The sequence below is a fragment of the Canis aureus genome, chromosome 3 (assembly GCF_053574225.1).
Source record: "Canis aureus isolate CA01 chromosome 3, VMU_Caureus_v.1.0, whole genome shotgun sequence".
Classification (NCBI taxonomy): domain Eukaryota; kingdom Metazoa; phylum Chordata; class Mammalia; order Carnivora; family Canidae; genus Canis; species Canis aureus.
In genome coordinates, this window is record NC_135613.1 from 49,951,319 (window position 1) to 49,976,773 (window position 25,455).

Here is a 25,455-nt window from a genome sequence, read left to right on the forward strand (position 1 = left end):
ATTCTCAGACTCTGGGATTTTGGCAGAAAAATGGCAAAGTGATAATTTCTACCCCCACTATTATCCCCAGTTTCATAAAAGATGAGATGTTGACTTCCAGAAAAGGGCACAGGACACAGTCTCAATAAAGTATTATCCCTTAAAATCAATCAAATTCAGATTTGTAGCAATTTTATTATTCTCATTTTCTCAGTCTGATGGGCTGATTTTTCTTAATTTCTGCAGGCTCACAGACAGATATTACCTACATTTGTGAATCACAGCTCTTGCGTGGCTCAGCAGAGACACAAATGAAAAAAATCTGGTGAAATTTTTGAAGAGACAGACGGGATGAGGCTGTTTGCTTAGAAAAGCTTGAGGAGCTTCTTTAGCCAGAAACTGCCATATAGAGTCTTTAGGTTAAGAAACCTCTTGAATTGTTCCAGATTCTTGGAGATGATGACTTCGAACCCACAAACGAGGTGATGTGGTTTGGAGTGTTGGGGTTTGGGAACTACGGCTAGGAAAGAATTCTTGAGAAGTCCTTAGTGCGAAAAGGTGGTTTTATTAAAACATGAGAACAGGACCTGTGGACAGAAAAAGCTGCACTGGGGCTGTGAGGGGTGGCGGATTGTATACTTTGGAGCTGAGGGACAGAAGGACAAAGGGAGGTTTCCAAAAGGACTTTTATATGCTAAGGAAGACTCAGGATCCTGGAGGCCTAACTGTTATCAAGCTAAAGTTGCTTTTCCCTCTAGCAAGGCATTAATACTAAGATGGCAGGGAGTTTCCTGGAGGAACATTACACTCCCTCTGCCTCAAGTATTTGTCAATGGGCTGCAGGTTATAAGGATATTTCATTTTATCTACATTTCCTTCTGCCTTTGTTCCTCACATCGGAGGGAATCTGCTGGCATTTATTGTTTATATACTTTTTAGGGAATTTGCCAGTTTGTGGGATTGTCACAAGGTCACTTGGATGATTGATTAATAATTACCCGCTTACCTACAAATCACATGCCACATGGATTCTTAGAATTCGAGCCCTCAAAATTCTGGGTAGGGACACCTCCCTTAATTCTGGAAAGGAATACCAAACTACCACTTGGCCCGATGAGATGCATTACATTGCCTGGAAGCAGGGTCAGAGCTCAGGGCTCTCCTGGAAGTCATCACCTGGAAGGCTCTGCTTCAAGACCTGGCAGTGGAAGGAATTTAGAAGCTGTGATGAATTCTGTGGTCCCCAGAGGGCTAGATGTGGGCCTCCAGACAATCTCCACTCTCCCAGTAAGCTCAGATGTGAAGTCAGAGATAGCACAATGCTCCAGAGAGCCAAGCCAGGAATTTATTTGCCAGCCCTGACTCAGGCTGATTTTTTTTTAAGGTTTTATTTATTTATTCATGACACACACACACACACACACACACACACACACACACAGAGAGAGAGAGAGAGAGAGAGAGAGGCAGAGACACAGGCAGAGGGAGAAGCAGGCTTCCTGCGGGGAGCCGGATGTAGGACTCGATCCCAGGACCCCGGGATCACACCCTAAGCCGAAGGCAGACGCTCAACCACTGAGCCCCCAAGGTGCCCCCTGACATGCTCATTTTATGGGTGAGGAAACTCAGGTTTTATGGGGACAAGAGATTTTCTCAGGCCAGGCGGGGACTGAAATCCAGATTTCCTATTTTCCATGCTGCTGCTGCTGCTGCTGCTGCTGCAGACCACCTACTAGCTTAGGCTCCCCAGTGCAGACCCAGAGAAGGTCTGAATATGCCCCCAAGCTGCCCTATAGGACTGGCAATAGAGGAGGGGCAGGCAGGGAAATAATTTGTGAAAGGAGAGTGGGAATGAGATGAAGGAATGAATGAGAGAGGCCAGGTGGACACCAGGCTGCTTCAACAGCCGCTCATCAGCCGCTGAGGCTCTGGGGCCTGTAGAGCAGAGCAGCCACTTTTCTTCCTCCTCCCTAGAGAGATCACAGGCTCTGTGCCTGTGGGTGGACCAGCTCTGCTTCAGCACCAGGTCATTCCAACAAACAGGTGGAAAGAGAAGCAGCCCCGTCTGCTATAATTGGAGAAAGCCCTGAGAGCAGTGACGGCCTGCAGAAGTCAGCTCCTTTCCCTCCTGGGTGGAGATCTGAGAACCATGAAATTAAATCAGGGAAACCTCTTCTGGTGGGATCTTCACCAGTGGACAACAGTGGTCAGGACAGGGACACTTAGGAACTTTACATTGCTGGAAAGGACTGCTTTTAGGCAATTATGATATGAATATCCTATGCATGCTGAAAATATATTCAGGGCTACAGCTGAAACAGATTTTTACAATCTTTTTTCCCCCACTTTAAAAAAATTTATTTAAAATCAATTAATTCTCATAGAATCTACTGTTAGTTTCAAAGGTAGAGTTTAGTGATTCATCAGTCTTATGTAACACCCGGTGCTCATTACATCACGTGCCCTCCTTCATGCCCATCACTCAGTTACCCGATCCCCCTATCCCCTTCCCCTCCAGTGACCCTCAGTTTGTTTCCTACAGTTGAGACTCTTTTATGGCTTGTCTCCCTCTCTGATTTCATCCTATTTTGTTTTTCCCTCCCTTCCCCTATGATCCTTTGTTTTATTTCTCAAATTCCACATATGAGTGAAATCATATATTTGTCTCTGATTGACTTATTTTGCTTAGCGTAATACCCTCTAGTTCCATTCACGTTGTTGCAAATGGTAAGATTTTATTTTTTTGATGGCTTAGTAGTATTCTGTTATATATACATGTATATATATGTATATATACACCACATCTTCTTTATCCATTCATCTGTCCATTGACAGATGGGCTCTTTCCATAGTTTGGCTATTGTGGGCATGGCTGCTATAAACATTGGGGGTGCAGGTGCCCCTTTGAATCACTTTGTTTGTATCCTTTGGATAAATACCTAGTAGGGCAATTGCTGGGTCATAGGGTAGTTCTATTTTTAACTTTCTGAGGAACCTCCAAAGATTTTTGCAACCTTAATGCCTTCCAACTCCAAGCAGCCTCTGGATTTCTTGAATTTTTGGCACGTCCTGGTCAGTGACAAGAAATGTTCCTTGGTTTGTCTGGTTTAACCGAGATCCTACAGAGCTCACCCTGGGGGTGGAGAGCCATGGAGCCACCTCAACCCCAGATCCCAGGGATGGACTGCACCAGAGTCCCCTTCCCCATTCTTTCCCTGTTTCATAAGCTTTCCAAATCCCCTTGAGAATATCTAAAGAAATTTTTTTGGGGGGGAAGCTGTAGAACCTCTCCTCCAAGATACAGATGTTGGGGTCCAGGCACCCTGGAATCATCCTGGGTGCCTTGGTGCCCATGTGGCAAATACTAAGTACACTGTGTATCCCCATCCAGTGGTGATCCCTGGGAGCTCCTTTCTTTTAAGGAGCTGGATGCTTCCTGTCTCATCCTTTGGCCATGTGTTATGGGCTGAATTCTGTCTTTCTCTCCCAAATTCATATGCTGAACTCCTAAACCCCAGGACCTCATAATATGATTGTATTTGGAGACAGGGTATTTATTTATTTATTTATTTAAATATTTAATTTATTTATTCGTTAGAGACACAGAGAGATAGCAAAGGGAAAAGCAGGCTCCCTGCAGGGGAGCCTGATGTAGGACTTTATCCCAGGACTGTGGGATCATGCTCTGAGCCTAAGGCAGATGTTCAACCTCTGAGCCACCCAAGTGCCCCTTCTGTTGTTTCTATAAACCAGTCTGTGGTATTTCATGATGGCAGCATAAGGAAACTCATACACCATGCCCAGGAACATCTTATTAGGTGGACAAAGGGACTGTTTCTTGCTACATTCCTCTTTCTAGGAACCTTGGGGTGGGACATGTAGCTGGGAGAGCTGTCTGAATGGAGCTTTTTGTGGAAGGAGACACATTCTTCCCTGACTCCCCGAATACCCATTTGCGAGAAGGCAGTATGGGCAAGGTCAGGGTCAGGGACCTACATTCCTTTCTTAGGTGCCTCGTGTCCAGTTCTATGAGATGGGACGGGATAAAGGGCTGTCCTATCGTTGAAGTCCTGACACTTTAGATCACTTGAAAAAATACAAACAAAAATTTTGCCTGGCCAGTCTCATAAAGCAATGTAGGCTTTTCACAGCAGAGCTCAGGAATCTCTAATTCTTTCCAGAGCGACCATAGACACATGTGGTCTGTGGCTGAGCCTATGGGGAGCAAATGATTCACACAAGAAGAGAAGTTTCGGGGCTAGGCCTAGGAGGGGCCGGAGCCCATGGAGAGACTTCTGAGCTGCCGTCCTCAGCCTGAACAACCTCGCTGCCTCGTCATCACTGCAGCTGGCGGCCGTCCAAGCCTCGGGCAAAGTGATGACTGAGCTTCCTCCGGGAGGGCGGAAACAGTTAAACTCCAGTGACAGCTGCAATCCTATAGGCGTGGTTTTCTCGGTGGACTTGGGCTGTACAAGACCCAGGGCCGAGGGGCAGAGGAAGGGCAGTTTCAGCGCCAGAGTCTTCCAAATGGCTGAGCTGGAGCTGATGGCTCCAGGGCCACTGCCCGGGATCACCGCTCACTCTCTGGCCACCGTCAGCTCAGACTCTGGGTCGGGCAGCCCGGCAGAAGAAGAGGACCTGGGCTCCCCGGGGAGCCCCCAGGGGGAGACAGAGGGGAGTCCTGCCAGCGAAGGGGAGGCGGAGGTCCTGTGTGACTTCTGCCTGGGGACGGGCAGGGTGAAGGCCGTCAAGTCCTGCCTGACCTGCATGGTGAATTATTGCGAGGAGCACCTGCGGCCTCACCAGGAGAACAGCAAGCTGCACAGCCACCAGCTGACCGAGCCCGTGAAGGACCGGGACCTGCGCACCTGCCCTGCCCACCGCAGCCCACTGGTGGCCTTCTGCCGCCCCGATGCGCAGTGCATCTGCCAGGAGTGTGGCCAGGAGGAGCACAAGGGCCACGCCTGGGTCTCCTTGGATGCCGCCCGCAGGGACAAGGAGGCGAGTGCTGGGGTCCATCCAGGAGGGGGTGGTGGGGAGGTGGTGGGCGCAGGGAGAGGCTGGGCCACCGCCCCCGGGGCTGCCGGCTTGGCTTCTGTGCTCCTGGGTCCTGACAAGGGCTCCAGCCCTAGCGCTTGGCTGTTCCTCCAGGGTAAATATCTATTGCACTTGACTTTGGAAACTGAAGTAGGTCACTCTACTCCCATCTCCGACCTGCTGCTCCTGGACTGTCTCTGTGTGTGTGTCCCTCTCTCCCTCATGCTTGCTGCTTACCTGTCTCTCACTCAGCCTTCGGTGACGGATGTGTGTTTGGGTGTGGGGTGCAGGACTTGTGGGGCTTAGGGCAGTGACGTCTCCTTCTGGCTGGATCTGTGTGGCAATTGTGAAACGAAATCTTGGCAGAAATTCAAGAGAAAAAAAAGTCTTTTTTTTTTTTTTTTTTTTTAACTTTTAATATCTCTTTTCTTTTCCCCTTTACCCTAAATGGGAGACCAGTAGAAAGTGCTCCTCTAGAGATAACCTGGTGTGAAATCTGAGAGCTTGAAAACCACTAAGGTAGCATAGAATTGGAAACTTACCCCCAGGTACCATGTCAAGGAGGGCTTAACTTAGGGAAAATAGAAATTCCTCATCAGATAGAGGTACCAGGAGGGACCAAGAAACACCATGCTCACAGCCTGTAATTTAATTCCCATCAGATAGGATGTTTTCTAGAACAACCAGTTTTTCTTTACCCTAAAGCTGAAAACATGGAGAAGTTCTTGGGAATGGATTTAGCTACCTTTTTTTTTTTTTTTTTTTAAGATTTTACTTATTTATTTGACAGAGAGATAGAGAGAGAGAGAGAAAACGAACAAGCAGGCAGAGCAACAGCCAGAGGGCGAGGGAGAAGCAGGCTCCTCACAGAGCAGGGAGCCCAATGCCAGGCTCGATCCCAGGACCTGGGGATCATAACCCCAGCAGAAAGCAGATGCTTAACTAGGGGAGCCACCCAGGTGCCCCAATTTAGCTACTTTGTATTCTTTGTTTCTCATACTTGGACTTTCCTTTTTTTTTTTTTATTAAAAAAAGATTTTATTTATTTATTCATGAGAGAGAGAGAGAGAGAGGCAGAGGGAGAAGCAGGCTGCATGCCGGGAGCCCGATATGGGACCCAATCCCAGGACTCCAGGATCACAGCCTGGGCCAAAGGCAGGTGCTAAACGGCTGAGCCCCCCAGGGATCCCCATACTTGGAGTTTCCATGAGTACTTTATTTTCTTTCTTAGTGGGAGTAGTGTAGTTGACTTTTCTCCCACATTCCTTACATTCATACCGCTGGCAGCTCCCCGTTTGCACAGCACAGGGCGGGAGACCCCGGACAACTCCTTGGTCCAATGTTCCTGGGCAGCAAGGAGAAGGGCTTTCTGGGAAGGGCACTTTACTTGCCAGGGCCCCTCCTCCATGTCTTTTCTCAGGCATAGAATTTTATCTGGTGTTAGTGGGAATTGTTCTGGAAAGCTCCAGATGCCAGTGAGTCACCATTCCCAGCTCAGGAAGCCACTTGCCAATTGCTTTCATTTTTTCTGGAGTCAGGGAATGTCCTGTCAGGAAAGCAGTACACTGCCTCTCATAACCAGGACGAGGTTCTGTGTAATGCTTTTCTTTAACCACGGAGATGCTCTGTATCAACAGATGGTTGAGCAAAATGGGCTTCATGGAGCATTGCTGTGTGCCGAAGGTGGATTTTCTCATTCAGTCCTCAGATAACTCTACAGGGTGGCAATTCTTTTTATCTTCACATTTTGTCAAACGCATACAGATAACTAAGTCATGGAGTGAGGAGAGGATGCTTTTGGAAAGCCACCCTACATGGGAACATGAGTAGAAGACCCCAAGATCACAATATTATAACCTCGCTTTTTTTTTTTTTTTGTACCAAAATTCTGCCACACACAGAGCAGAGATATTAAGACAAAGTAAACTGCTGTTCTTTTTGGGTATAATATCTGAATGTTACTATATTTAACTGGAAGAAGTGATGCATATACATGTTGAAAGGCCATCTCCACCAAGCGTTGTAATAGATTATATCAGGAAAAGGTCTCCCTCTCATCCTGGATCCCCCCTACCTCCTTCCTCAGGCAAACACTACTATCTCTGCTTTCTTCTGTTTCCTTTCAGAAATTTTGTGTCTGAACCAGTAGAGATGCAATATGAATTTTAAACACAGTGTCAACCAACTGGTGCATCACAGAGTTAGGGAAGAGTGCAGTAGAGCATATACAGAATCCCAAATTCAGGCAACCTAGGGGAGGGCTGTGTAAGGTAAAATAAGAACTGGGTAAAGGGCTCCAGGGCAATTTTTGGTGTTGAAAAGCCATCACGGCTACATGTACAACCCAACAGCCTCATACCCCAGATTTTTGGTGAGGACCCCAGTTCAAAACCTCTACCTTTCTGGTCTGCATAAGAGCTCTCGTCTTTTCTATCTTGTGTCCTTGTTTTCAGCTCAGAGAGCAAGTTTACTTCATAAGTACAGCCACACTCTAGATGGCTCTGCCAAGTCTTAGGAACCAAAAGATTTCTTGTAAGGAGGCCAAGAGACCAGCCCTGAAGACACAGTGGCTTGATGAGACTGCAAATGCCACCAGGATTATTTTGAAAGCTTTACTAGAGACATAATGAAGGCTCCAGAAGCCTCGTATCCCCTTCAGCTAGGCCCAGCCTGCTGGAGCAGCTTGCAGAAGGTCACTTTGGATGGTGTTAAGGGCTAATTATTCAAGCAGGCGTGTTTTTGTAGGAAAGTATAAATGGCAGGGTCAGCCACGAGGACAAAAGTAGCTGAGAACCTGCATGGCCAGATCTGCAGGTGAACCAAGTGAGCCCCTGCTGAAGCTCCCCTGGTCTCTAACTATGCCAATGGGCAAAAATTCTGGATTTTGGAGGTGGGTATTCTTTGTTCTTTGATCTTTGATCTTCTATCCTGCTGGGCTTCCAGAAACACCCCCCACACCTCAAGTCTTCCTGAATGGGACTGATGGCCGCTCCAGGCCAGCTTCCTAAGGCCCCTTTGCTTTCAAGGTCAGCTGGCCTTGCTGTGTACGTGCATTCATGCATGCGTGCCTATTAAAACTTGGATCCTTTGGCCATGTTCCTGTTCTGACTCAGGAAATGTATGTGGGTCTTTCCTATTCTTCCTCAAGCTTATCAAGCATCATGGATTGCTTCCCATCGACAGGCTGCACTGTCTGTCCATTAGAGCTTGGACTCTAATGAGGAAGCCAAGGCATGTTCTGTGGCTCCTCTCAAGTACCAAAGGGCTGAGGCCACAGAACCGCTCCATTTTCCAAGATGGAGTTGTCAGCAGGAGTGAGGTCAGGACTGGGTTCTTGGAGGTGGGAAGATCTGCCTCAGATCATGGGTCTACTAGGGACAGGCCACATCACATTGCGCCTCAGCATTGGTTCCAGAAAGTTCAGGAACTGGAAGTGACTCCATGTAGAGCAGGAGGCAAGTTTCTGTAAGGCACAAGTAGTCATGCTTCTCGGGGGAGCAGTTAACCAGCATCATAAATAGCCTGTTTGATGGCAGCCAAAACACACACAGGGTGGAGGGCACTCAGGAAAAGAATTTCTTCTAGAAATTCTGAGGGATGCCTTGGGCTCAGTGTTACATAACTTTTTTTTTTTTTTTTTTCCTTAAACATTCTACCAGGCTGTATGTCTTTCAGGAGCAGGGAGGGTGTCCTACTTGACTGGACTGGCATATGGTAGGTTCTGGCCAATTGTCTGAGGAATGGAACCAGGCCAGGTGGAGCTCTGGTGCTACCTACACACAAACTGTCCAGCAGGGCCACCTGCTCGTGTGGCTGGAAATACAGAGGAACCTGGACCAGCTGCAATTTCCTCTTCTCATTCTTCCGTTAGTCCTCTCTGCATCTCTAACCCCATGTCTGACCCCCAAGCTCTGGGTGCTACTTTCCCCTGTAGGTAGAAGCAAGAACAACTCTGTTAACCCATTCCCGTGGCCCTGCACCAGAGGAGAAGAGAAATGATTTGACAGAGATCTGATAGGCCTTCACACCCCAAATACTATACCTTTTACACCACATTTGTCATTACCTCATTGAAGTAGGTAGGACCCGGGGCAGCCCAGGTGGCTTAGCGGTTTAGCGCTGCGTTCAGCCCAGGTTGTGATCCTGGAGACCTGGGATCGAGTCCCACATCGGGCTCCCTGTGTGGACCCTGGTTCTCCCTCTGCCTGTGTCTCTGCCTCTCTTTCTCTCTCTCTCTCTCATGAATAAATAAATAAAATCTTAAAAAAAAAAAAAAGAAGTAGACAGGACCCCCATGCTCATCAATACAGGGCTGTCTGCACTCATGGGCACCACCATCCAACTTCTGCGCAAGGTCCACCCTGGCCCCAGAGTGGGTGGATGGCTGACATCTTGGTAAACCCTAAAGCCAGAGCCCGAGGCAGCCTGTCCTTTTCTCAGAACAGGAATAACTGGAGATACAGGTCTCCCAAAGTGACTCCACCTTTGTGGCAATCCCGAGTGCCTTCCCTTGCTTGGGGTGACTCACTTAGAGAGGTCCCCTATAGGGACTTAGGAGTCCTTTTCTCCTTTTATGGCAATCTGCAGGCAGGGGAGAGAGCCCTCTCCCTGGTTCCTCTCTGGGAGTCTCCCTGTGGCTCTGGATCATGCTGGGGCTGCCGACGCCCATTGTTTGGTTGTGTTCAGGGTGTGCTCACTACCGTTAAACAAGCACTTTGTGTTTCCCCCTTCCCTGGAACAGGTCACTGTGTAATAAAGACTACCACCAAATAGGCCAGACCCTTCCCCCATATCTAAACAGGTGTCGGGGGCAGGGGTGAGGGGTCACAAAGCTCCCCCAGCTCCAAGTCAGCATCCCAGATCCCCAGCAAAACAAAATAAGGAAGTTATCTGCCTTCTGCAGAGTGAGGGGAGGCCTCTGGATGGTGGAGAGTTGGGGGCGGGGCACTTCTGCCAGGCTTCGGTGGGAAAAAGCAGAGACCCATTTTGCCTTCTGAGTTTCCTTAGGGTGCAAATGGCACAGCTTCCAGTGCTGACATAACCTATTGAAAGCCTTTAAAGCTATTCTTTTCTTTTTTTGCTGACTCATGCCCTTGTAGGGCCTTCGAAGGCTGCAAAGGTTTGGGTATCATGCCTTGGCACACTTCTTGGCAGAAAGTGCTTAGGGAGTCTTGGGAGGGGAGAATGAAGCAGGCAGTGGGGTCAGAGAGGCAGACCCGAGGTTCTCACTCAGGCAGGCACTGGCCTAGGCCAGGAGGGCTGGCTCTGCCCCCCTTCAGGAGTGATGAGTGTGTGATGGAAAGTGGCCATGGTAGCAATGGTCAAGAAGAAGTGCACCCATGATGGCATTTGGGGAGCACATACAGCGTGCCAGCTGCTAGAACACATTCGCATTAACACATGCTATCTCACTAAGTCTTTACAAAACCCCCATGTGTTGGGAGTTATCCCAATTTAGTTATCCCCATTTCGCAGGTGAAGAAATGGATGTCTGGAGATGTTAAGAAGATTTTTCCAAAGGATCAGCTGCTACGTAGAAAAGCTGGGGTCGGGATGCCTGGGTGGCTCTGAGGTTGAGTGTCTGACTTTAGCTCAGGGCATGATCCCAGGGTCCAGGGATCGAGTCTGGCATAAGGCTCCTCGCAGGGAGCCTGCTTCTCCCTCTGCCTGTGTCTCTGCCTCTCTCTCTGTGTCTCTCATGAATAAACAAATAAAATCTTTAAAAAAAAAAAGAAAACAAAAGGTGGGGTCCCCACCCTTGGCTCCGGCTCATACTCCTTGTTAGGTTATTCTGGGGGCAGAGGGGCTGGGCTGGACTCTACTGATGAACCGTGTGACGCTGGTTGTTATCATCTGTGAAATGGGGTCAGTGGTACTTAGCTAATGGGGGTGTGGTCAGGGTAATAGGAGGTCATCCAGCTAAATTCTGGAAGTCATCAGACCAGCGCAGCACAATGTATGTGCTCGAGGCATTTTTGGCCTATTCGTGTTGAGTTCAGCCCCAGGAGGCGCTGCACACAGCTGACCTTTTTTTTTTTTTTTTTTTAAAGATTTTATTTATTTATTCATGAGAGAGAGAGAGAGGCAGAGATACAGGCAGAGGGAGGAGCAGGCTCCACGCAGGGAGCCCGACGTGAGACTCGATCCCGGGACTCCAGGATCACACCTGGGCCAAAGGCAGGCACTAAACCACTCAGCCACCCAGGGATCCCCACACAGCTGACCTTTCATGTCCCTTTGAGGCCCCCCAGGCTGGCTTCTGAGGCAGCTCCCAAGGTCAAATACTCCTTATTCTCCTTACCATGCAAGAAGGGTGGATAGCCCCATGGCTCCTAGGGACATTCTATGTACACTCCTCAACACCGTTTTTCTCTCTTCTTAGGCTGAGCTCCGGGAGACCCAGTTAGAACTGGAACGGAAACTCAGGTTGAATGAGAATGCCATCGCCAGGCTCCAAGCAAATCACAAATCTGTTTTGGTAAGGCTGTTCTGGGTCACCTGCCATGTGTCAGCACACCTGGCTGCTGCTGTAGGCTCAGTCAGGCCCATCTGGCCTTTTGGGACACGGGGTTGCAGGCCTACCCTCCTGGTCCATGGGCTTTTGCTATGAAATTAGTTTAAGGTTCAAAATTGGCAAGTGATTTCTGTTTACAGATACAGCGTAGGAGGGACACCTGGGTGGCTTAGCAGTTGAGAGTCTGCCTTTGGCTCAGGTCATGATCCTGGGGTCCTGGAATGGAGTCCCATATCAGGATCCCCGCAGGGAGCCTGCTTCTCCCTCTGCCTGTGTCTCTGCCTCTCTCTCTGTGTCTCTCGCAAAGAAATTAAATGTTAAAAAAAAAAAAAACATTGTAGGAGCAAGATTAATCCTATTATAACAGCATTCTTGTTTTTACACTTGCTTATCCTTTTTTGATGAGTAAAAAGGTGTGTGTCGGGGAGTGGAGAGGATATCTAGCTAGAAGTCTGAGAATCAGACAGACTCAGGGCTTCTCCTATGATAGGAGGGTGTTTTGCATGGCAGTGTCACCAGTCCTGTGTGCTGGAAACCAGAAAAAGGTGTGGAGAACTGCTTGCTTAGTGGATGGTAACTTAATAAGGCCAATTGTGTGCCAGGCTGCTTGCTTTTAGTCTCTCTGGTTTATGGCCAGTTTCCATATAAACTCTAAGTACACCCAAACAGTTCCACAAATACTTCTCATTAGTGGAAAGCCAAACCATCACTCAGAAAAGAATGCAAAACACCTAAGCTATCGTAGTGACTCAGTAGCAGCATCTTTGCATTCCATGAATGATTCGATCCAACTATCCATCCATCCATCCATCCATCCATCCTTCCATCCATCCATCCACGTCTGATGCATGTATCCATTTTAATTTAATTTTCTCCTTCTCGGTGTTTACAACTAACTGGCTGTGAAAGATCAATACCTCTTTTGCACTCACATCATCTTATGAAAATAAGAAAAAGAATTGTCCCTTTAAAGTCTTATAAATCTTCAGATATTGTTGATTTCCAGGCTCAAGATAATCTAGAGAACCACATGAGCATCTTGCCTTTTTTTTCTAGCCCTTTATTTTTCAGACACTTCCATTCCTACTCAGCTCTTCCCATAATTGTGTGGTAACTTGGGGAGGTAGTTATCACAATGGCCAACATGTACAAGGGACATGTATGCACCAAGAGGTAACAAGACTGGTCTGGGGCCCCCAGATTGATGGAACAGGAACCTGGAATTGTTGTTCCCTCAACCTAAGAAACTCAGGACATTTAGAGGCACGTGTACCATCCTCCATCTCTCTAAACCATAAACTTCGATACTTTGATATGCTTGTGGCCCCTCCTCTCTTTGGTCTTTACTTGTCATTATTTTGGTGGTAAATAGAATCCTTTGCACATTCCATTTACATGCAAGGAAGAAGTATTTCTCCGTAAAACGGTTTAGGAAGGAGAGGTCACATTTGACAGCAGAAGAGTCAATCCTCCAACTTCAGTCCAAGCTTTCTTCCTCAGGAGGGCCTTGGTGGAGGAGAGGGATGTGGATTCTTTAAGATTCATACTTCTCAGCCTCATGGTGTGGTGCTTCCATGAGAAATTTGTGATTGCCAGACTCATGTCAGCAAGAAACTGTCAGGGCGATTTGGAGAACAAAGTTTATTACTCAAAGGTCCTGGAAGGCACAGAACGCTGCCTGAGGGCCACACTGCCCTACTTCAAGGTCACAGGAAAAGAGAGGGAGGGAGAGGTACAGACCTGGGATCTGCCTTTCCTGGAGTTGAAGGCGGGTGTCGAGGGTTTCATGGGTTCACTCTTAGTTGGCTTATTTAAAGCATAAGAGCAGGAATTCAGGCTTGGGAAGAAGCAGGGTCACTCAAGGGGTCAGTTGTCTAGATTTCAGGGCTTTCTGAAAGAGGAAGCTTCATGGGTGGGGGTGGCCCGATTCCTTATCTGGTTGTGCTGCTCTTAGCTGTGTCCCACAGCTGGCAATATGTTTATTCCAGATGGATGCCTTTTGAAATTGGTGCTTCAGGGATGAGAAATTTAACGTTGGGCACATACACGACAGCTGCTCTTCTCTACAAGCTCTTCTATGTCTGGGCTTGAGGAATTTGGAGAAGATCTCCCATCTGCCTTCCTACTTAGTCCCTATTACAGGCTCATTTGTTTCTAATTCTGTTCAGCTGCCCCAGCCTTGAGGAAACCACGAAGTGATGGGGCAGTTGGCATGAAAATCACAATGTAGAGAGGCTCTACCCATCTCCCTGCCCCCAGTAGAGATGCCCTTGCTTCTCTTCCCCTTCCTTCCTTTCCCAGCAGATCAAAGACTGGGCCACCCCTAGGCTCACTTGTGGGCTTGTATTCCTGAGTCCTGGCCAAGCAGAGTCCCCAGCCAAGCAGAGCTCCTCCTGCCTGGTGGCATCATTTCTTCCCATCTCCCTCCAGACCTTGAGGCTTCCACATGCCCTTGGGCCCAGAGTGCCAACCTTTCTGAGTCCTTCCCTTTCCAGGCCCTTCTAATTCTCCTCTTCCCCTCCCCATCCTTCCTGCCAAGGGACAGAGCTGCCCTAGCAGCCTCAGCCTGTGAGCTATCTGTTGTTTGGGCTCCCAAAACCAGGGATGGCCCTTACTCTCAGGAGGGGGAACAGAAAAACAGCCCTGGAGGGGTTGCTCTGATTGCCCTCAGATGGGATTGGTGTGGGTGGGGATGATGGTGCGGGTAGATTGAGGCAGGTAGAGAACACACTGTGGGCTGTGGAATGAGGTGAGGAGAATATGAGCAAAGGAAAGTGTGTCTAAGACAGTTGGATGAAGTTTAAACTGGACAGTATCCGAGGGAGCTGTTAGCACCGGTCCTTAAGAACTAGCAAAGGACAGAGGAAAGCATTTACACTTGGCCTGATGTTATAAATATGATGATGACTGAAGGCATTTCTAAAGGATGTTCATCCTGTGAAAGGGTAGAAAGTACACATGCACATGCCTACATGCCATCATGCAAACCCTTAGTGTTTATCACACGGTCGCTTTGTATTTTATTTGGACACCCCCTTCCTCCTGCCCGGGGTATGCTCGTATTGCCGTGCTCAGGTGCCAAGGCCACCTACCCACACCCTAAACATTTTGTGCCTGGTACAGAAACCGTGAGCTTCCATGTGTATTCAGTTCGATGGACTCATGATGCCATGAAACGCAGAGAAAGCGAATTCATGCTCCTGATTTGTTCAGAGAAGCTAAATGATCAATTTCCCTTCAAGAAATATAACCATCAAGTATACTGAATACATGCATTGCCCTGGTAGGAGAAATGATTTTGGATACTTGAATGGTAACCCCAGACTGTCAGAGCTGGCAGGGTTCTCAGAGATCATCGAATGACTGAGAGATGATGGGACACCTGGGTGGCTCAGGGGTTGAGTATCTGCCTTCGGCTCAGGTCGTGATCCAGGGGACCTGGGCTCCAGTCCCACATCGGGCTCCCCACAGGGAACCTGCTTCTCCCTCTGCCTGTGTCTCTGCGTCTCTCCTGAATAAATAAACAAAATCTTTAAAAATAAAGAAGAAGTCTGAGAGACAAGGTTGATGATGGCGAATTACCCTGGAGGGCAAATCCGCTTTTTCCAGCACCCCAGGGTTCATAGGCGAATAAAACCTTCCTTTTACAATAGAAAATCACTCCCTACCTTACGGGTTTCTCGGGTTTAGGGCCCTGTGTGCTGAGCTTCAAGAAGAGTGAACGCCTTGCTAGCATGTTCTTCACTGCCCCTCCCTCCCCAGATGTCCGTGTCAGAGGTGAAGGTGGTGGCCGAGGAGCAGTTTGGGGAACTGCTTGCTGCCATGAGGAAGGCCCAGGCCGACGTGATGCTCTTCTTGGAGGAGAAGGAGCAAGCGGCTCTGAGCCAGGCCAACGGCATCAAGACTCACCTGGAGCACAGGGGCGCACAGATGGAGAAGAGGCAGCAGGAGCTGGAGAGGATCGCTGCCATCAGCAACACTGTCCTGTTTCTGGAGGTACGAGGGCAGGGGGGAGGCGAGGGGGGCGGAGGCAGAGGCATCGGGCCGCCAGTGCCGGGGAGCACCCTTACTCTGCTAGGCCTGTGGCAGATGTGGGGAATGTGGGAATGGAACTGCTCTTTGATAGTGGGGTGCACGGGGAGCTGCGGGGAGAGAACGGCCTATGCACAGGTAAAGGGGTTTAAGAAAGCGCAGCTGATTTGGGGGGAATAAAGCGCTTTCCTAAGGCTGGGGCATGGGTTGCTGAGCATTTAGGGATGGAGGTGAGGCTGGCCTGGCCAGGCAGGCATCTGGCTGTGAGAGAACTTTGTTCCTCTGCTCCAAGTCACCTACGCCAGTGGAGGATTTCAGCGGGGAAGTGATGAGCTGAGATCAGTGTACCTGGCAGGGGTGAGGCTGGAGACCTCTTGCCCTTCAGAGAGGGCTGCATGTGCTGGTTGAGCTAGTAAGGCTCAGCAGAGATGGGACGTTTATTACAGGGCGATTCCTTATACACTAAGCCTCGTGCCATTAGGGCCACATCTGAAGGACGCGTAATCTTGCAGAGATTGGGTATAAATTCCATCATCCCAGATGTGTCACTAGATAGCTGCGTGGTTATTAACTAAGTCACTTAACCTCTCTAGGTCTCAAATGCCTCATTTGTCAGACAATCAGGCCAGAGTCAATAACTTTCCTCCTTTATTATTTTTTTAAAAGATTATTTATTTGAGGGAAAGAGAGAGCATGAGCCAGAGGTGTGGGTGGGAGAAGGAGGCCCCCCAGCCCCGAGCCAGTACCCTAACCCAGGGCCCGATCCCAGGACTCTGACCTGGGGCTCAATCCCAGGACCCTGGGATTACAGCCTTGAGCCGAAGGCAGACACTTCACCGACTGAGCCACCCAGGTGCCCCAAAATGCTTACCTTTCTATCTATCCTGTGGGTTGGCCTTTTTCTTCTCTTTCTCTACCTAACCATTTTGGTACAATTGTTTTTTCTTTCTTTCTTTTTTAAGATTTTACTTATTCATGAGAGACACACACAGAGAGAGGCAGAGACACAGGCAGAGGGAGAAGCAGGCTCCATGCAGGGAGCCCCATGGGGGACTCGATCCTGGGTCTCCAGGATCACACCCTGGGCTGAAGGCAGCGCTAAACCCCTGAGCCACTGGGGCTCAACAGAAGCAGCTGTTTCTATTGCTAAGTTTTCTGCTATAGCCAGTGGGCCTGCAATGCTCCAGCTGAGTTTGGATTTTGATACTGTGTTGCATCTGAAAGCAGCCTTTCCTGATCACCCAGTTGATTTGAAGCTTAGGCAATTTAATATGAATATGTACCTGAAAGCACTGTTCAAATTCTAAAGCACAGTGCAAAAATTAGAGAGAGCCTGTGTATGGGATTGAACGGACAAGGCAGAGGCAGCATTCCTGTCTGAGGACTTGGTCCTGGATCTTCCAAGTGCTGCACCTGCTCCTCCACTCACCCCTCCCATAAGCCATGGCTGGTGTTTAAATTCTGAAAAACAGGGGTGCTTGGGTGGCTCAGTCTGGTAAGTGTCTGCCTTGGGCTCAAGTCAGGAACCTGGGGTCCTGGGATCAAGCCCCATGTGGGTGGGGTGGGGGTGGGGCCCCTGGGGTGGGGCTTGCTTCTCCCTCTCCCTCTGCCCCTCCCCCTGAGCTCGGTCTTTCTCTCTCTCTCTCTCTGTCGCTCTTTCTCAAATAAAGAAATAAAACCTCTAAAAATTTTTCTAAAAAAAGAAAGAAAAAAAGTCCTTCAGGAATGAATGTAGCAGGCAGGAATGCTACTGTTGCTATTTGGGCTGTTGGCACACACCTTGTTTTTGTTCTTGGTCTGTAGTCTGGGAGGTGCATTGGAGCTGTTCCCAGGCAGCTAGCTCTCTTGATTCTTATTTTTTTTCTTTTTCTTTTTGTGTGTGTCTCTCTTGGTTTTTAAAAGCCCATTTCCTAGTTAAAGAAAAACAACCACAATCTCCCCCCCCAAAAAAACCCCAAAACCCCCCAAAAACCGTAAATAGCTTGCTGTGCTGTTGGGTCCTGAGCCAGACATGTTGTGCATGCTTGCTTTGTGAAGGGCACATTACCATCAACCCATTTTGCAGATGCAGGAGGTGATGTAATGAGAGCAGACCAGTTTCAGAAATACAGAAATGAAGGCAAGTTTGCCACATTCCCCTTCCTGCAGGAGTACTGCAAGTTTACCAACACGGAGGACAGTGCTTTCCCCAGTGTTTACATAGGACTCAAAGATAAGCTCTCGGGCATCCGCAAGGTCATCACAGACTCCACGGTGCATTTAATCCAGTTGCTGCAGAACTACAAGGAGAAGCTCCAGGATTTCTCCAAGGAAGGTGAGGAAAGCTGTCTGAGTCCTGGGCTGTGGTATGTGTTTTCCTCAGAATGTGAGGGAGGGCAAATCAGGGAATTTTCAAAGCCATCCTTTGGCCAGATGGGTTGCTAAGGGACACTTACCATGATGGTTTTATTTTATTATTGAGATCCAGAGAAGCTGAGCTAGTACATCCCGCAACTGGGTGAAATTTCTATGACTAGTTTCAGAGGTTGCTAACACCTATACTTTTAAGTGAAATCTAAGCCATTCTGAGATCATTTTCCAGCATATTTTGCTTCACACCCATGAGAGAAATCACCCACTGAGCATGATTGTCTCTGACACGACTAGAGTGCAGCTCTTTGTTTTCTCCCGGGGAGCCAAGGGAAGAGTGGCTGGGATGTCCTGCTTCTTAGGTTCTCACCACCTGGACAGGTGTGCATTCATAACTCTCTGATTTCCTAGAGGAATATAATATCAGCACTCACGTGTCTGCTGTTATCGAGCGCAAGTATTGGACCTCAAAACCTGAACCCAGCACCAGGCAACAGTTCCTCCAATGTAAGTTGCAAACAGCTTCCCTCAACCACTTATTTGATGTTAGTGTTTTGCTCTGTTGGAGCAAGAGCATCGGCCTTCATGAAAGTTTCAGATTCTTGCAACCTCAGGTCTACTCCTAAATGGAACATTAAAAAACTTTTTATTTTTACTTTTCATCTTGGAGGGAATTTCAGATTTACAAAAACAGGACAAAGAATTCTTGCATACCTTTCATCCAATTTCTCCAAACATTAACACTCTGTATAACTGCAGTGCATTGACCAAAACCAGGAAATGAATGTTGTTACACTGCTATTATCTAATCTGTAGAATTATTCAAGTGTTTCACCAGGCGTTCCAACTAATGTCCTTTTTCTGACCCATAGTCCGATCTAGGGTCACAGACGTTTTCCTGCCTCCTTAGACTCCCCCAGTCTGGGTCCTGTCCCTTACTTTGTCTTTTGTGAGCTTGGCACTTTGGAAGATCCTGGCTAGTTACCAAATGACTCCCTTTGAAGTCTGGCTCAGCTGGAATTGCATAACCCATTGTCCTGTCATGATGTGGTGTTGACCTGGTCTGTTCCCATGTTTTTTGTTGCTGTTGTTGTTAGCATTTTTTAAAACACTGTATTTCTGGTCGGTACTTAGCAAGTCCCAAGAGAGGCAGGACTGTTGAGACTCAAAATGTTGAGACTCATTTTTATGACATTTGGTGAATTAATCTTTTTGGAACATGCCGTTGAACCCTGCTACTGCTGGTTTCCTGGGGGTGACCACTGGTTGACTGTTAGACCCCCTTTTTTTCCAGTTATCACATGGAGCCTCGGGTTCCGAGGACTGTCTCTGTTTTTGCCCACAGCTTCTGCGTTTTCCCAGGACCTCTTTACTTACACAGTTTCCTTTATTTATTCTCTCCTGCTTCCCAACAGAAGCACATCTGTATTTTTATACACAGATGTAATTAGTACAAGAAACCGAAAAAAAAAAAAAAAGAAACCAAACAGCCCTTATTCTTAACATGAAGATAAATATGAAGTGTATCCTATTATAACCTATCTTCTTTGCCATTACAGAAGTCTTTTTTTCACACCTAATATTAACTTTGCCTCTTTGGGTATCATTATGAACTTTGAGCCTTTTATAGACTCAGATTGTTCGACCTGTCAAAGTCGTGTGGCTCAAACTGCCAACTTGATAAGTGGGAGCCACTCTTTCTCCTTTCAACCGTTTTTTTTTTTTTTTTTTTTTTTTAATTAGACTTATTTTAGAGAGAGATTATTTTAGAGTGAGATGAGGGGCTGAAGGAGAGGGAAAGAGAGAATCTCAAGCAGCCTCCTTGCTGAGTGTAGAGCCCTATGTGTGGCCTGTCCCAGGACCCTGAGATCATGACTAGAGCTGAAACCAAGTGTCAGCTGCTCAGAACCGATGGAGCCACCCAGGCGCCCTGCCACTCTTTCTCCTTTAGGTATTGGCATTCCGCCCTTGAAATCCTGAAAAGTATCGTTGCTTTCTGGCACTAACAGAATATTCCAGACCCATTCTGACTTTCTTGTCCCAAGACATTGAGTCACCTACTTGCCACGAAGTTCTGGATGCCCTTAGATGAGAAGAATGTTATCGTTCGATACCTGGATGTTAAGGATTGCCAAAGGAGTTGGTCAGTAAAAGTCTGCTGCTGGTGCTATTGGGAACCAGAGCTACTGGTGCTATTTTAGGAACACAGAGCTGCAGGTAGTTTTAAAAATATGCCTTTTTTCAGGTGCCTGGGTGGCTCAGTTGGTTGGGTGTCTGTCTGACTCTTGGTTTTGGCTCAGGTCATAATCTCTCAGGATTGTGAGATTAAGCCCCACATTGGGTCCCCCAATCGGCAGGGAGTCTGCTTCTATTTCTCTGCCTCTGCTCCTCCCCTCACTCATGCTCACTCTCTCTCTTTCTAAAATAAATAAATCTTTGAAAAAAGATGCCTTTTTAAAACACATTTTTGAGATATTATTGACATACGACTTTTATTAGTTTTAGGTGTACAATATAATAATTTGACATATGCATATATTGTGAAATGATCATCACAATAAGTTTGGTTAACATCTATCACATGGGGACTCCTGGGTGGCTCAGCAGTTGAGCATCTGCCTTTGGCTCAGGGTCTGATCCTGGGGTTCTGGGATCAAGTCCCACATTGGGCTCACCACAGGGAGCCTGCTTATCTCTTTGCCTATGTCCCTGCCTCTCTCTCTCTGTGTCTCTCATGAATAAATACATAAAATCTTTAAAAAAAAATCATCACCTCACGTAGTTACCGACTTCTTTTTTCTTATGATGAGAACTTTTGAGATCTACTCTCTTAGCAACTTGCAAATATGCAATATGGTATTGTTAAGTATAGTCACCATGCTGTACATGACATCCCCTGGACTTATCTAACTAGAACTTTGTACCTTTGCCTTCAAAAATAAGGAACACTTCATGAATTTGCATGTCACCTGGACATTGCTAATTTCTGTATCATTCCCATTTTATATATATGCTGCCAAAGTGAGCACCTATATACCTAGGTCCTCAGTTCACATTCCTTGTTCCTTTTTAAAATTTTTTTAAATTTATTTTTAAGAGAGAGGGAGAGAGAACTGGAGGAGAGGCAGAGGGGGAGAGAGAGAGAGAGAGAATGAATCTCAAGCAGTCTCCACGCTGAGCATGGATCATGACACAGGGCTTGATCTCACAACCCTGAGATCATGACCTGAGCCGAAATCAAGAGTTGGACACTCAACCAACTGAGCCACCCAGGCACCCCTTCATTTTTCCTTTTAACTTCTTAGATTTAAAAAAAAAAAAGAATTTCTTTACCTAGACACAAAGGAATTTTGAAAACTCTGCGTTAATCCAAATAATTTTTTATATTAATAGATTTCAAATAGACTCAAATGTGCTAGTTCATTTGGAAAATATATTCTGAACATCTTCTCTGAGCTAGAACACCGGGATAGAGTCCTATGTGAAATGTGGAGTGTAGAGATTAGAAGGAAGATAAGCATGAAAAAAATACATAAATAAATGGAGTATACACATTGTGTTGAGTACCATGAAGCTTGAGAAACGAGAGTGCTCTGAGAGAAAGTGGTGGGGAGACCAGAGAGCCTCTTTGAGGACATGAACCCTTAGCTACAATTTGAAAGGATCTGTAGGAATCACCTAGGCCCAGGTGAGGGCGATGATCATGTCATAGAGGGAATGGTCTGTGCTAAACCCCTGAAGTGGGCTCAGGGTTGCATGCTTCTGAGGTCAGGGTGCCTGGAGCATGGCAATCCAGGGCTAGTGGGCAGAAGACAAAGCTGGGGACACAGGCAAGGGCCAGTCATGCACGGCTGTGCAGGCTGGGAGGAGGGATCACTGCTTTATTCCATGGGCAAGAGGCACCAACCGGGGTCTTGAAGCTGGGGTGACATGATATACCTAAGCCTACACCCTGAAACATGCTCCGTGGCCTTGTGGCAGAGAAGTGCTGGAAGAGGTTCAAGACAGAGCAGCATGGTCAGCAATCTAGTCTATTCTGGACTAGGTTGGGGGTGAAGCAGTGGTTTGGACAGAAGAGGAATCTACAGAGTTGATGCTGTCTGTGTGGGGGAAGCAGGTGGTGAGGATGGCGGGAAAGAAATTTCAAAAATAACTTTAGTGTGACTTGAGCAACGGGGTGCGTGGAGGTGCCTTTACTTTTTTGTTCTCTGGAATCAGGAAGAGAATATGTTTCAGGGAACGTTTGAGAGTTTACCCAGCTAAATGTTGGTCAAATTAAAAAAAAAAAAAAAAAAAAGACTCAAGTGTGGATGTGTGAGTGCCTGTTTTCACAAGCCCTTCATACTTGGGAGGTGGGCTGGGTTGGAAGTGTCCCAAGCAGCGGCCAGTTCCTGACCTGCCTGCCTGCCCTTCTTCATCCCCTCAGATGCATGTGACATCTCCTTTGACCCGGACACGGCACACAGGTATCTGCGGCTGCAGGAGGACAATCGCAAGGTCACCAACACCACGCCCTGGGAGCATCCCTACCCGGACCTCCCCAGCAGGTTTGTGCACTGGCGACAGGTGCTGTCCCAACAGAGCCTGTATCTACGCAGGTACTATTTTGAGGTAGAGATCTCCGGGGCGGGCACCTACGTTGGCCTGACCTGCAAAGGCATTGATCGGAAAGGGGAGGAACGCAACAGTTGCATTTCTGGAAACAACTTCTCGTGGAGCCTCCACTGGAACGGAAAGGAGTTCACAGCCTGGCACAGTGACACGGAAACACCGCTCAAAGCCAGCCCTTTCCGGAGGCTGGGGGTCTATGTCGACTTTCCAGGAGGGATCCTCTCCTTCTATGGTGTGGAGCCTGATGCCATGACTCTGATTCACAAGTTCGAGTGCCGGTTTTCAGAGCCAGTCTACCCTGCCTTCTGGCTTTCCAAGAAGGAAAATGCCATCCGGATCATGGATCTGGGGGAGGAGCCCGAGAAGCCCATGCCAACTTCCGTCGAGGCTGCTCCCTAGACCCCCGACTCTTGCTGACCACCAAGATGGGGTGGCAGCTTGCATCTTAAGGGTGACTTGGAGATGGAAACATCTGCCAGTGGTAGCTGGCTTTAGGAATCATGGGGGTCCCTGCACGAGGAGGGAGGTCCCTGGCTTTTCCCTTTTGCTCCCTGCTGTGCTGTTCCCTATTGTATAGCACTCCCTAGGTACCTACACCCTGTTTCTCATCTTCTAGTGAAATTCTCCTGTTCGGTCCGGTGAATGTCACACTGTGCCTGGACTCAGTGACCAGGAATCCTCAGATGATCAAAAAGATTGCAGAGCAATCATGCATAATCCGTTGCAAACTCTATTTTGCATTTCCTACGCCACAGACACTATTCTGGATGCTGCATGGCCATTGATTCCACCTTCACAGCCTCCCCTTGGGGAGGAGGCTCGTATCATCCTCATTTTGCAGAGGGGGCCCCTGTGGTCCGGGGAGGGGGGTTAGTTAACTTGCTCACAGTCATTGTGCTCACACGGTGAGTAATTGGCACAGCTGGGATTCGAACCTGAGCAAGCTGACGTGGAGATTTTAACCACTACACCTTACTGCCCTCCTTATTAGATCATGGGTATTGTGTGTAAGGAAATAAGCTACACGAAGAACTCCTTGGTGGGGACATCAAGCATCTTAAACACTCGGCATCTTTGTACGCACTCTTTCTGGCTGGGCCATGCAGCAGGGACCTCACTACCTCACACAACAGCTCATCCTAGTCTTGGATAGTGAAGATGATAAGAAATATCTTAACAGAGTCCAAGTCTTCATCCCTGTGACCTCTGAGGAGAGTCTCACCTCGAGATGTGGACTTGTCTGATCTCTCATTCAGAGGCCAGTCCTTCAAATATTTGAAGACAATTCTCATGCATATCATATCCTCCAGGGAAGTAGTCTTGTTTTCACACTACATTTCCCACTTTCCTTCATAACTTCTGGATCTTTTCCTATGAAGTGTATCAAAGCAAGTCTCTTCCTCTTCAACCGTCTGATAGTCCTTTTTCAAGAGTACATTTCTTTGTGTCACTTGTCTTGTTTCCAGAGACCCCATCCTGTATTTATATCCAAGGATTTATACACTATAGGATTTGAATTTTTTATCGTATTTTTTTAAATTTGAATTTTATTGAGTTAATCTTTTTTTACTTGAATTTAAAATTTCATTGCATCACTGCTGCTTGCTGAGACACTTTTGATTCATGATGCTGTGCCTAATAGATGAACACTCCTTCCTATCCTGGTATCACCTACAGAGTTGGTAAACATTTCTTCTGAAGTGTTCCTCTTGCTGATACATATTGATCAGGGTAGGGCCAGATATGGAATCTGGCAGCCCCCAGTTCATACATTTTGGGTTTAGTTATTCAGTAAGTTATACTTTGGTAAAACACTAATACAGCCCAGTTTTAAAACTCACTTTTAGCCCTTTATCCACCAGACACCAGGAAGGACTTTTTCCAAAGGCAGTAATCAAGACACGTCTGGGTTTCCTTGCTCCACTTGTCTCACAATGCTCTCAAAAGAGAAAATGAGATCATATGGCCTGCCTTGTATTTATTGAGCCTCTGTGGGTTATTGGTGCTGGCTGCTTTATTTTCTAAATGCTTGCCAACTGCTTGATTAAACCATTTTAAGATTCTGCTGTGAGTTAACATCGAGTTGATGAGTCTGTCATTTCCATAATCTACCTTATTTTTGTTTTTAAAAGCCAAGAGTTTTATGTGTCCTCCAACCTCTACCACTTTTCCTAATTTCTTTTTTTTCCCCTAATTTCTTGCATATTATTACTGCCTAGCTTTTGGTCACATTGGTAAACAGTGTCCATGTTGTGAGATGTAATTTATTTAGTTCAGAGTGCCTGAGCTCTTAGAAAGGAAACTTTAGGGTGTCTCCTCCACTGACTTGAACTTCATTTCTCTGCCAGCTCTTTTTGTTCAGTTTCAGTGTCAGCACCTCCCTTCTTGATATAAAAGATCAAAGCAAAATTGAGAGAAACATCTACTTTCTTTCTGTTATGGCTTCAACTGAGGGTCATTTTTCTTTTTTTCTTATTTTTGGTCCCCAAACTGGAATTGCCTAAAATGAACAAATTTAAAAGAAGAATAAAACATGAGAACAAGGCCTATTTTATACTCTGCCATTTCCCCCAAACTGTGTGTGTGTGTGTGCACGCGTCACCCTTCTGTGTTTACCTACATTTATTTCCTCTTCAATTGTGTAGACGCGTTTGGAAAAAAAAACAAATCTGAACTCATCAGGAACTCCTTTTGGCGCATGGTTGTTTTGTTCCATTACTAGACCATTTGATTGTAGAGTCAGAATATAATTTTAGCCATTACGTAATCGTTCTTGTCTCAACTTTTTGAAATTCAAATGCATATGGCATTCTTTTCCAGGAATGTCTTGGAATCTGAGTAAATTCCCATGTTCTCCTAAGATTTGGGATGAAATGATGAGATATGAATTTTGGCTCAGGTGTGTAGCCCTTATTTCTCTAACCCGGTTCAGC

The 25,455-nt window shown here is 47.1% G+C and overlaps 1 protein-coding gene across 1 annotated transcript; it reads left to right on the top strand.

Moving 5' to 3' along the window:
• The first annotated feature begins 4,264 nt into the window (after positions 1–4,264).
• TRIM16 (tripartite motif containing 16) lies at positions 4,265–25,066 on the top strand. The gene is made up of 6 exons (XM_077892557.1): positions 4,265–4,980; positions 11,399–11,494; positions 15,293–15,526; positions 17,711–17,876; positions 18,323–18,418; positions 22,338–25,066. The coding sequence occupies exons 1-6, from the start codon at positions 4,357–4,359 to the stop codon at positions 22,919–22,921; spliced, it is 1,800 nt and encodes a 599-aa protein (XP_077748683.1). The 5' UTR covers positions 4,265–4,356; the 3' UTR covers positions 22,922–25,066.
• Positions 25,067–25,455: the final 389 nt, after the last annotated feature.